Genomic DNA, 13,323 nt, shown 5'->3' with positions numbered 1-13,323 from the left:
TGTGAAATCCAGTATCTCCTGTTCTCTCTCAAGCCCACCCCCTCCTCCTGGATCTTCAAACTCCTAGCAATAAATGCTGAACTGGGTTTTTCGCACTTTATCACCGGCGCCCTGAGCCAGCGCCTCACCTGGTCTAAAGGCTGAGCCAGTCCTGAGTAAAATGTTTTCTATACTGCATTTTAAATTGTGTACCCACAGACAGTGAATAGATTGTGCTATTTTGACACAGTTATGCAGAACATTTTATTTCTTTGTGCCGTATTCCCCAAGAAGTAACTGAGGAAAGTTTCAGAAAAACATGAGGTACCTTTATGTATTCCTGATGCTGCTGCTCCAGGGTTTCAAGTTTCTTTGAGATATAAGCTGGGGAATGAAATATTATTATTATTATTATTATTATTCTGGGCTTTATACTGGGGTCAGATCAGATATTCTGGGTGCAATTTTCAAATTGTCTCATTGGTGGAAAGTCAGCGCACATATTTTACCTTCAGGCTAAGACTTTCATTTTGAAAATGAAATTAGGTTGTCATAGGTATAGAGGACGCAAAGTCACCTGCATGAGTTTACTGGAAAACTGTAAATTGCATGCTTACTTTTCTTCCCCCTCCCCCCCCAACCTAAACATGCCCTCAGGAACACTTCCTCCCAGTGTCACCAATACTTCTGACATGAAACACTGACTTTTAGCCACAGTGAAGGTGGGGAATTTTCAGAGATGATTTACACAGGCAAAGTGATTTCTACCCACATGAATTACTTTGGAAATAGCCCCTCTCTGAGAGCAACAAAGACACAGGATAGTTACAGAAAGGACAGAGGAAGCGATAAGCATCCTGGACAGCTGGGGAAAGATTTTTCCACAGGGCGAGCCCTACTAGTGAAAAGCAGGGCTGTTGCAAGGAGTAGGCAAGCAAGGTGAGTGTCCAAGGAGCCAAGCCAGGGCAAGAAAGGGCCACTACACTGCCCTTTTCAATCAGTCTGAGAGTGTACAACACATGAGCCCAAAAGGGCAAAGGATGGGATTCTGTTATATTTACCTTTCTATGGTTACAATCAAAGCGGTTTACATATTATATACAGGAACTTATTTTGTACCTGGGACAATAGAGGGTTAAGTGACTTGATCAGAGTCACAAGGAGCTGCAGTAGGAATCAAACCTAGTCCGGTGACTGTCCTGGCTTATTTGGTACAGGGAATGGAGAGAAGGGTGTGAAATTGGAAATCGAAAGCAGAGGAAGGAGGAATGGTACACAGGAACAGGGCCATGAATGTTTTGGAGGGTAAAGGTTAACAGAAGTCAATGGAGCACATGAAATAAGCTGCCCTGTGAATTTAAGTGCGAGCAGGCGAGTGGCTGAGTCCTGCAAGTGCTGGAGTGGGCAAAGAGATATAATGGGTAGACCCATCAATTAGAGAGCACAAGGACATGTACGAAAAGCATCAAAGCAAAGAGCGGAATGGATCTGAAAAACTGAGAACAAGCTGAAATAGGAACAAAGAAAGAGATAATCTCACACGTAAGAATGAGGATAGAGCAAAAAACAAAACACCAGCTCAGATGCTCAGGTTGCTGGTCTATATTGTAACTCAATAATAACTCAGTTTGGACTGAAGTTTTGATTTCTAAATGGCTCTGATTTTCAGGACAGACTAATCCAGTCCTGGGTTAGCTCACTGCATGCTGGGAGATGTGGTTCTTCTGAATCCTCTGAAAAAAATGAAGCCAATTGGTGACCCTAATTTTTAAAACTGGACTAGCCTAGTAGGCTAAGAACCAGTGAGGACATAGTTTGAATCCTGCGTCTCCCATTTCTGCTCATTGTGTCTTGGGTAACTCACTTCACCCTCCATTGCCTTAGGTTTCAACTTAGACCATGAGCCCTCTGGGTAAGGACCTTCCAACCCAAGGAGGAGGTTTGATTGGTAACAGGAGACGGTATGACATCAAAATGTTGAAGCCACTTAGGTTAGTCTGTTTCCCTTTCCCCTCGCAGTTGTCGCTCTGCGTACACTCAAAACAAAGCAAACAAATCTATGAGCTGCTGCATCCACGTTGTCGTTATTTTTATTTAATCTCACTTATAAATCAAACAAGCCATCTTATGCAGCAAATGGATGTACACAGAGGAAGTATAAAAAAGGAATAACATTTCATAGGTAGAGTAGTAATTTGTTATAAATCATAATCGTGTGTCATTTGGAGGAGCTGGTTATAGGGACTACTACTACTACTATTTAGCATTTCTATAGCGCTACAAGGCGTACGCAGCGCTGCACAAACATAGAAGAAAGACAGTCCCTGCTCAAAGAGCTATGTAATAAAAGTGAGCCAAGTATAGGACAATCAAGCCATTGTGACATCACTGATGAGGTTGGCTCTTATTGGTAGACTGAGGCATTATGACATCACAATATTAGCTCTGGTTACAAGAGACTACTACTACTACTATTTAGCATTTCTATAGTGCTACAAGGCGCACGCAGCGCTGCACAAACATAGAAGAAAGACAGTCCCTGCTCAAAGAGCTTACAATCTAATAGACAAAAAATAAATAAAGTAAGCAAATCAAATCAATTAATGTGAACGGGAAGGAAGAGAGGAGGGTAGGTGGAGGCGAGTGGTTACGAGTCAAAAGCAATGTTAAAGAGGTGGGCTTTCAGTCTAGATTTAAAGGTGGCCAAGGACGGGGCAAGACGAAGGGGCTCAGGAAGTTTATTCCAGGCGTAGGGTGCAGCGAGACAGAAGGCGCGAAGTCTGGAGTTGGCAGTAGTGGAGAAGGGAACAGATAGGAAGGATTTATCCATGGAACGGAGTGCACGGGAAGGGGTGTAGGGAAGGACGAGTGTGGAGAGATACTGGGGAGCAGCAGAGTGAGTACATTTTTAGCAGTGGCGTAGCCACAGGTGGGCTGGGGTGGGCCAGGCCCACCCATTTATGGCTCAGGCCCACCCAACAGTAGCACATGTTTAGTGGTAACCGGTGGGAATCCCAAGCTCCACCAGCTGAAGATTTTCCCCTGATGGTAACGAAAACGCTACTCTCCACGACACCGGCACCTGCGCATGCTCAGTTTTCAGTGCATGCCTGCTGCCAAGGTGGAAAGAAGCGTTTTCCCACCAGCTGAGCTAATTTGGGTTTTGCTTTTTTTTGTGTGTGTGTGTGGGGGGGGGGGGGAGAACACTTGGTGCCCACCCAATTCTTGTCTAGGCCCACCCAAAATCTGTTGTCTGGCTACGCCCCTGATTTATAGGTTAGTAGAAGAAGTTTGAACAGGATGCGAAAACGGATAGGGAGCCAGTGAAGCGACTTGAGGAGAGGGGTAGTATGAGTATAGGGACACCCTAGCATGTGTTATATTTGTGCAGAGATTTTTTTTCTCCTGGTAAAGGGCCACTAAATCAGACATCATGTTATGAGAATCAAGTGCTCATCATTCAGAGTTTCTATCTATTTATTTATTTACCTATTTATGGCAGTTATATCCCACATTAAAAATGAATTAGGTTGAAACTTGGGAGCATTTAAAAATTTTTTTTCCCCCTGTGCCTAGATCAATAGGGAAAGATGGTTTGTGGGAACTTGCTCCTTTTGTTTTGTGGAATGCAGTGGTATATTATAAAAATGCACTTAATATTGTTTACTACTACTATTTAAAATAAAAATTAAATAATGAGGGCAGAGCTACCTTCACGCAGAAGTCCAGAGTCAGTCTAAATGTGCCAACATTTTCCAGTTCTATGATATTTATTTCTTCTTCAAGTAACTTTTCAACAGCATTTTCTCAGTTATTACCCAAATGTGAACACAATTATAATGTTAATTAATAAGTTTTGGATGCTATTGAATTCTATTATTCTGTCTCACTGTATTTCCAGCTTTGGCACAGTATAAGTCAACACTTATAAGTTAACATCAGCAAAATTCGCCCTTTCCTCTCTGAACACACCACCCGAACTCTCGTCCACGCTCTCATTACCTCTCGCCTGGACTACTGCAACTTACTCCTCACCGGCCTCCCACTTAGCCATCTATCCCCCCTTCAGTCTGTTCAGAACTCTGCTGCACGTCTCATATTCCGCCAGAACCGATATACTCATATCAGCCCTCTCCTCAGGTCACTTCACTGGCTTCCGATCAGATACCGCATTCAATTCAAGCTTCTCCTTCTTACCTACAAATGCACTCAGTCTGCCGCCCCTCACTACCTTTCTACCCTCATCTCCCCTTACGTTCCCGCCCGTAACCTCCGTTCACAGGACAAATCCCTCCTCTCTGTACCTTTCTCCACCACCGCCAACTCCAGGCTCCGCTCATTCTGCCTCGCCTCACCCTATGCTTGGAACAACCTTCCTGAGCCCCTACGCCAAGCCCCCTCCCTGCCCATCTTCAAGTCTTTGCTTAAAGCCTACCTCTTCAATGCTGCGTTCGGCACCTAACTCTTACCATTCAGGAAATCCAAACTGCCCCAATTTGACCGCCCCTATCGGACTGACCGTTCACTTGTCTCTTAGATTGTAAGCTCTTTGAACAGGGACCGTCCCTCTATGTTAAATTGTACAGCTCTGCATAACCCTAGTAGCGCTTTAGAAATGTTAAGTAGTAGTAGTAGTAAGTCAACACAAGTACAAAATGTAAGAAAACCAATGGACTGTGAATAAAGTGGTACTCTGTACATCAGTATCCCGTCTCCCTGGAGTCACTGGTCCACTTCCCACTAACTGTTGTTTTCTCGTGGGAGTCAGTGTTCATCCACCTCGGTGGATCACTTCCTCCTTAGGGGCTTATATCCCATTTAGTTATGTTTAAACAAACGAGAGAGTTGCATGAAAGAAAATAGTTATTTTTATTACGAAAAACCACTGAAACATGCTCAAAACAGAATAATCCATTTGTACAAAAGAGATGAAGGTGAAGATGTGATTCCATCTGCCCCAATGAAAGGAGAGTTTAATTTTACTTCCAATCTTCATAACACCAGGCTTCTCAAGGCAGATTACAACACTTAAGGTGAACCCATCAGTAAACAGGATATCCTCACTGAAATTTGGACATGTATTACCAGTGGCATAGGAAGGGGTGGGGGGCGGTCCGCCCCGGATGCACGCGCTCGGGGGGTGCCGGCCCCGCTGGTTCCCTGCTCCCTCTGCACTTCCGGGGCAGAGAGAGCAGGGAACCAGCGGGGCCGACGCAGCTCCGAGTGACGTGCACTCGGGGCGGATCAGCCCTCCCGCAGGTAAGGATGCACTCCCGGGGGGGGGGGGGGGTGCCGCAGAGGGAGGGGGTTGCGCCGTGCTGCACCCGGGGGGGGGGGGGTTGCGCAGCGGCGACCCGCCCGGGTGTCATTAGCCCTCGTTACGGCACTGTGTATTACTGTATTTTATAGAACAGTGTAGAAAAATTAGCACAAAACAAAGCCTTTATTGGTGCTGTCTCTACCAGTTTTTATTTTATGATATATTGATATTTATATCTATATGTTACGTCTGTGCTTTCCTCGCCCTCTGGTGGCCAGAACGGGTGGCTGCTATGGAACCATCACCCGTTCCAGATTTCTGCCTAGTCCGGTCCGGATCTTCCAGGCTGCCAGGTTTGCTTGTGTTGTTTGAGCCTGCACAGCACCCTTAGCTGCCTGGTGATTGCAGCAGCTGAGCCTCAACTGCTTCTGGGCTTATTAGCCATCTTGAAACATTTCTGCTTTGCCTTTGCATCGTCTAAGGCCCTGGTATGTTGGGGTGCTGCTGGTGCACTTCTGCTGTTTCCAGTTTCTAGTTTATTCCTGCCTTGATTCTTGTTTGTTCTTGCCAGGGGCGTAGCCAGACAACAAATTTTGGGTGGGCCTACGCAAGAAGTGGGTGGGCACCAAGTGTTCTCCCCCGCTTCCAACCACCACCAAAAAAAATATTTCAGCTGGCAGGAAAATGCTTCTTTCCACCTTGGCAGTCTGCAGCAGGCATGCGCTGAAAACTGAGCGTGCGCAGGTGCCAGTATCGTGGAGAGTAGCGTTTTTGTTACCATCAGAGGGAAGTCTTCAGCTGGCTGAGCTTGAGATCCCCATCAGCTACCGCTAAATGTGTGCTACTGTTGGGTGAGCCTGAGCACTAAATGGGTGGGCCCCGGCCCACCCAGGCCCACCTGTGGCTACGCCACTGGTTCTTGCTAGTCTGTGGATAGTTAGATTAGATTGTTGTTTGTTTGCTTGTCTTGTCTCTGAGTTGTAGTTCTGTGTTTAGTCCTTGTCTGTTTGTTTTTTACTGGCTGCTCTGTAGCTTTTAGTTTTGTGTCTTGTTAGTCAGTATTTTGCTCCCTGTTTTAGTGGCTGTTTTCAGCTTTCAGTCCTGTCCTTTATTTTACCCATTCCTTGCCCTGCTGTCCCTGTATGATCATTTCCCCTCTGACCCTCAGTACCTGTGCTGCCTAGCTGATATCCAGTCCCGGTCCTGTCCAGTAAGTCCTGCCGGCCACCTGAAGCCAGAAGCTCAACTTCTGGTGAAATGCGGCCAGGTGCAGGTGAAGCCTAACTGTTCATTAAAGCTCTGCCTTGTCATTGGTGTGGGGTGGTTTTGCCTGCCGCTCCTCGGCAGTGGCCCAAGGGCTCACAACGTAGGTTCCTGCTTGTATACGTGACACTATACTAGTAAAAAAGGCCCGTTTCTGACACAAATGAAATGGGCGCTAGCAAGGTTTTCCTCGGAGTGTGTATGTTTGAGAGAGTGTATGTGAGAGTGACTGTGTGAGAGAGAGAGAGAGTGAATGTGCAAGTGTGTGTGTGTGAGAGAGAGTGAGTCTGGGTGCGAGTGTGTCTGTGAGAGAGAGGGTGTGTGTGTGAGAATGAGAGTGTGCGCAAGTGCGTATGTGAGACACAGTGTGTGTGTGAGAGAGTGTGTTTCACACAGATACAGTGTGTGCGAGACAGAGAGTGTGTGTGAGACACAGACTCTCTGTGAGACTGAGTGTGTGAGACCAAGAGAGTGTATGACTGTGTGACACATAGAGAGAGTGAATGTGATACAGTGTGAGACATAGAGTGTGTGAGAGACAGTGTGTGAGAGTGAGAGAAAGACACTGACTGTGAGAGAGAGAGTGTGTGTGTGACAGAGATACGTCCCCCCCTCTCTGGTGTCAGGCCCCCCCCCTCCCTCTCTCTGGTGTCAGGCCCCCCCTCCCTCCCTCTGGTGTCAGGCCTCCCCCCTCTCTCTCTGGTGTCAGGACCCCCTCCATCTCTCTGGTGTCAGGCCCCCCCTCCCTCTCTCTGGTGTCAGGCTCCCCCCCCCCCTCTCTCTGGTGTCTGAGCGTTACTGTGCAGGACGCTGAGCTCTGGCTATGCTTCAAGGAACTGACCAATCCTATTTAATAGAATGCACCTCCAACATTCTGAAGCCGAGAAACCTCGTGTGGTTGGTCACTTCTGCTTGTGACGAACCCGGAAGTAGGTGATGTCAATTCAGGAGATGGATACAGAGAGCAGGAATGCCTCAGCCATGCAGTCAGCTTCAGAATGTTGGAGGTGCCTTTTATTATATAGGAAAGGAACTGACCAATCCTATTTAACAGAATGCACCTCCAACATTCTGAAGACGAGAAACCTCGTGCGGTTGGTCACTTCTGCTTGTGACGAACCCGGAAGTACGTGATGTCAATTCAGGAGATGGATACAGAGAGCAGGAATGCCTCAGCCATGCAGTCGGCTTCAGAATGTTGGAGGTGCCTTTTATTACATAGGAAAGGAACTGACCAATCCTATTTAACAGAATGCACCTCCAACATTCTGAAGCCGAGAAACCTCGTGTGGTTGGTCACTTCTGCTTGTGACGAACCCGGAAGTACGTGATGTCAATTCAGGAGATGGATACAGAGAGCAGGAATGCCTCAGCCATGCAGTCAGCTTCAAAATGTTGGAGATGCGTTTTATTATATAGAATCCTTTCAAATAAGTTAAAAAAAAATCTTTTGTCCTCCACCTTTTAAGGCACTGCCTATCCAACTGGAACAGCTTTTGACATTTCACAGATGGACAGCGCATAGGCAGCTCATTATTTCTAATAATGTTTTACTATTGCTTTCAATAGCATTTGCTATTGTTTTGGGTGTAGTTGTGACTCCGCCTACTGGCTTCAACCCATATAACGGGCTGGATGGCCTCATGCCTGTTGGAATGTAATTGTATTTTACATGCATTGCCTGTCACCTATTATTTCTCTGTGATTACTCTGTGACCTCTGATGTGAATTACTTAGAGAGGTCACACAGCTATGCAACTTCCTGTGGGGGTTAGACACAGCAGATGCAGCAGATGCAGCACATGGAGCACATGGAGCTCATGATCTCTCCTAACCTGAGAGGATCTATGGTGGTGTGAGCATCCATTACCATCTAAGCACATGGAAGGAGCTGATAATACAAATGTATAATAATATGTATATATAAGCCTGTCTGATTATAATCTAACTACAAACTGTGAGTAAACAGATGTTTTGTTACTTCAACTTTAAAGTGACTCAGCAGTGAATTATTCAGGGGTGAATGAGAGAGAGATGAAGAAAGAAATTAACATTTCTAAAGCTGAAGCTGTGTGTACTAAAATCTGCTAATTATTTACTACAAATAATCCAACAAAAGGGTTATGGGCCCAGGCCCAGGAATTGAAAAAGAAGAGAAATATTACCAGGCAGAAAAAAAGGCCACATTTTTCTCTTAAGTTTTAAAGGAAAGATTCAGTCTGTCTCTCTCTCCCCCCACACAGCAGACAGAAGGCTAAGAAAATGGCTGAGGGAAGAAATTCACCATTTTTCTATTCTCTCAAGGTGCCTAGATTAACTGAGTTTAATTATCAGCAGTGGGAACTAAGATTCATATGTCTCCTTCGAGCAAAAAGATTAAATATATGCTTAGACCAAGACAGAACAGATGAAAATATGGCTGAATGGGACAATGCAAACTATTATGTGAAGTGCATGCTTTTGGAAGCTCTCTCAGAGAAACAAGCCATATTAGTGGAGGAAAAAGATACACCAAAGGACATTTTATATAAACTGAGAACTATGTATGCAACTACATATGCAAAGCAGCAACCAATTTGGTTGGCAGAGTTGAATGAAACCAAATTAAGGGATAAAAGTAAATGTAATGATCACATTATGTATCTTATGTCTTCATTTCAAAAGTTAGAACTTTCTGGAATTCCCATGTGTGATGCATTGAAAAGAGCATTTCTTTTTACCTCACTATCAAAGAAGTTTGATGTTTTTAGGTCTGTAAATGAGGCCATTGAAGGGCAATCCTTTGAACAGGCAACATCAAAACTAAGGCAGGAATGCATAATAAATGATTCTGAGGAGATGTGTTCTCAAAGCAAGTCAGAGAGAAATGAAACAAATTTCTTGGCAAAGAACAGAGGAAGGCGGAGCTATGGGAAAACTCCACCCAAGGGCAAGCTGATTTGCTACTCATGTGGAAAGGAGGGACATGTATCTAAATGGTGTAAGGAAACACAAAACACTCCCTCTAGCTCACCTAAGCCAATGGAACTAAAGAATTTTCAAACCAGGAAATGTATGAAGGACAAAGATAAACACAAGGGCTTTCTAATGGCAGAAAAATCTTTGACTATGGTAAATAATAATTCAAATGAAAGTACTTGGATTTTGGATTCAGGGAGTACATGCCATTTAACCAATTCTAAAGATTTCTTTCAGGAAATGTGTCCAGAGGAAGGTATTCTTAAAACTGCAAACGCAGGGACTGCTCAGATCCAAGCAAAAGGAATTGGATTCTTAAAATGCAAAGTGTCTAATGAAGTTAAAGAAATTCCTGTAAGTGATGTCTTGTATATTCCCCAAGCAGTTTGCAATATGCTTAGTGTATCTACATTAGATAAGAAGGGATTTGTGATTCATTTTGAAAACAGTAAGTGCACAATCTCTAAAAATGATGAAGTGTATGCTGAAGCTTTTATGCATAATGATGTTTATAAACTGAGCATTTCAGGTGAAGCCTCACATCTGGCGCAAGTAAGGAAGAATGATGGTAAATGTAGTCTGGAAATCTGGCACCGCCGCCTGGGACATCGTGATTTTAAGGTGATCCAGGATCTTTACAGTAAGCAACTAGCCACTGGCATTCAAATCAGTGCAGGTACTGGTAAAATGGAGAAATGCATAGACTGTGTTACTCAAAAAGGTGTGAGACCCTCATTTCCTGCATACACAGGAAATAGGAGTAATAAAGTACTGGACTTAATACACAGTGACTTATGTGGACCGTTTAATATCCCATCATTGGGAAATAACAGATTTGTGCTAATATTCTTGGATGATTTCTCTAGATATTGTGTGGCCTATTTGCTGAAAGAGAAAAGTCAAGTCACAGACATGCTGAAGAAATACGTAGCCATGGTGAGCAATAAATTTGAAAGAAAACCAAAGGTTCTTCAGACCGACAATGGTGGTGAGTTCACTTCACAAAGCATGCGCACATTTCTAGAACAAGAAGGCATTCAGCATATCACAACAGTAGCTTATACACCAGAGCAAAATTCTGTTGCAGAGAGAAAATTTAGGTCACTTGTGGAAATGACCAGATGTATGCTGTCAGATAGCAATCTCCCTAAAAGACTATGGGGGGAAGCCATTCTCACAGCAGTGTACCTACAAAACAGAATGCCAACTAAAGGCGCTGAGCGCACACCACATGAGACATGGCATGGTAGGAAGCCAAACCTGTCACACATAAGAACATTTGGAAGTACAGCATATGCTCATGTACCAAAGCAAAGAAGGCATAAGCTGGATTCCACAACAGAAAGGGGCATTTTAGTTGGCTATGCTCCAGGACACAAAGGATATAGAATTTTGAATCTGAAAACTGGCATTGTTGGCATAAGACATGTTACATATTTTGATGAAAACAAAAGGGTTGATAAAGGCTGGATTATCCCAGATGAGCCTTATCATCCAGAATATGAAACTAGAACCATAATAGACATGCCAGTGTATATAAATGCCATACCAAGGCAGATGTCTGAAAGCAACTCATCTGTATCTAACGAGGAACAGGCAGAGGAAACAGACACAGAAAGGATCATTGAAGAAGACAGTACAGTTGGAGAAGGGGAATCAATTGGAGAAGAACTCTCAGATTTAGAGGATGCGGAAAGGTCAGACCAACCTGTTGTCAGACGCTCATCCAGGGAAAACAAAGGTGTTCCACCCCCAAGACTGTCTTACCTAACAAAGTCAGCAGAAGCTCAAGAGCCCTTAACATGGGATGAGATTGAGAAAATGTCAGCAGAAGAAGCTGCTGAATGGCATAAAGCTGCACAAGAAGAAATTGATGCATTGGATAAAAATAATACTTGGATTCTTACAAAATTACCTCCTGGCAAGAAAGCTATAGGATGCAAATGGGTATTCAAGTTAAAAAGGAATGCACAAGGAAAAGTGGAAAGGTATAAAGCCAGATTAGTGGCAAAGGGATATCTTCAAAAATATGGAGAAGATTTTGATGAAGTGTTTGCACCTGTAGTGAAACACACGACAATTAGAACACTTCTGAGCATTGCAGTCTCAAAAGGCATGCAAGTCAAACACATTGATGTGAAAACAGCGTTTCTTCACGGAGATATAACTGAAGACTTGTACATGGAACAGCCAACAGGTTTCATAAATACAAAACAAAGACAGCTAGTGTGTAAATTAAACAAAGGTCTTTATGGATTAAAGCAAAGTGCAAAATGTTGGAATGAAAAATTGCATGAAATATTGACAAGTTTAGGATTTAAGCAAGGTGAAGCAGATAAATGTTTGTACACTAGGTGCACAAATGGACAATATGCATACATTTTAGCTTTTGTTGATGATCTGCTCATTGCAAGCAAAAGTGAGCAAGAGTACAAGGACATTGTAAAGTGTTTAAACCACAATGTTGAGATAAAAGAACTTGGTAATGTGTCATACTATCTTGGTATAGAAATTGAGAAACAAAATGATGGTTCTTATCTTCTAAGCCAGAAGCAGAAAATAAATGAGCTTATTGAAAGTTTAGGTATGCAAGATGCCCAAGTTGTAAGCACTCCCATGATCACTGATTTTCTGAAGGATGAAACAGTAAGAGAACCTTTACCAGATAACATCCAATATAGATCAGCCATAGGTAAGCTTTTATATCTAGCTACCACGTACAGGGCTGATATAGCAAATGCAGTAGGAATTTTGAGCAGAAGGGTCAGCTCACCTACCAAATCAGATTGGACTGCAGTTAAAAGGATGGTAAGGTATTTAAAGGGTACCATTGATTGTAAATTAAAGATTTCAGCCAATAGTAATCCAAAACTAATATGTTACTGTGATTCAGATTGGGCAGGGGATCATTCTGATTATAAATCCACAAGTGGATATGTGTTTATGTATGGAAATGTACAAATTTCATGGGCCAGTCATAAACAAAGTATTGTGAGTTTGTCTTCTACAGAAGCTGAATACGTGGCCGTATCGGAAGCGTGCAGAGAACTGATGTGGATTGAAAAACTTATGCTGGATTTTGGAATAGCTGAACAGAGACCAATCCAGATAATGGAAGATAATCAGAGCTGCATCCGACTGTCACAGAATGACAAGGTTCAGTCACGCACCAAGCACATCGCAACGAAATACCACAACGTGCGAGAGTTGGCGAAAGAAGGGGTCATCAGTCTACAATATTGTCACACCAGTGAGATGACAGCTGACATCATGACCAAACCGTTACCCAGAGAACATTTTGTAAATTTGCGTATAAAGCTTGGACTTTGTATGAATAAATAATTGCATGACAGTTATGCATGAGAAGGGGTTTGTTGGAATGTAATTGTATTTTACATGCATTGCCTGTCACCTATTATTTCTCTGTGATTACTCTGTGACCTCTGATGTGAATTACTTAGAGAGGTCACACAGCTATGCAACTTCCTGTGGGGGTTAGACACAGCAGATGCAGCAGATGCAGCACATGGAGCACATGGAGCTCATGATCTCTCCTAACCTGAGAGGATCTATGGTGGTGTGAGCATCCATTACCATCTAAGCACATGGAAGGAGCTGATAATACAAATGTATAATAATATGTATATATAAGCCTGTCTGATTATAATCTAACTACAAACTGTGAGTAAACAGATGTTTTGTTACTTCAACTTTAAAGTGACTCAGCAGTGAATTATTCAGGGGTGAATGAGAGAGAGATGAAGAAAGAAATTAACATTTCTAAAGCTGAAGCTGTGTGTACTAAAATCTGCTAATTATTTACTACAAATAATCCAACAATGCCGTCTCCTGTTCTCAATCTA

The 13,323-nt window shown here is 43.4% G+C and overlaps 1 protein-coding gene across 1 annotated transcript in view; it reads right to left on the bottom strand.

The window, feature by feature from the left end:
* The window catches only part of LOC115475147 (ciliogenesis-associated TTC17-interacting protein-like), a 102,224-nt gene that overhangs the window by 28,930 nt on the left and 59,971 nt on the right, over nucleotides 1-13,323 (bottom strand). The window contains exon 7 of the mRNA XM_030210887.1: nucleotides 308-363. Within this exon, the coding sequence (XP_030066747.1) occupies nucleotides 308-363 (56 nt within the window). The remainder of the gene's footprint in view (nucleotides 1-307; nucleotides 364-13,323) is intronic.

The sequence above is a fragment of the Microcaecilia unicolor genome, chromosome 7, assembly GCF_901765095.1.
Source record: "Microcaecilia unicolor chromosome 7, aMicUni1.1, whole genome shotgun sequence".
Classification (NCBI taxonomy): domain Eukaryota; kingdom Metazoa; phylum Chordata; class Amphibia; order Gymnophiona; family Siphonopidae; genus Microcaecilia; species Microcaecilia unicolor.
This window is presented reverse-complemented; position numbering and strand designations above follow the sequence as displayed.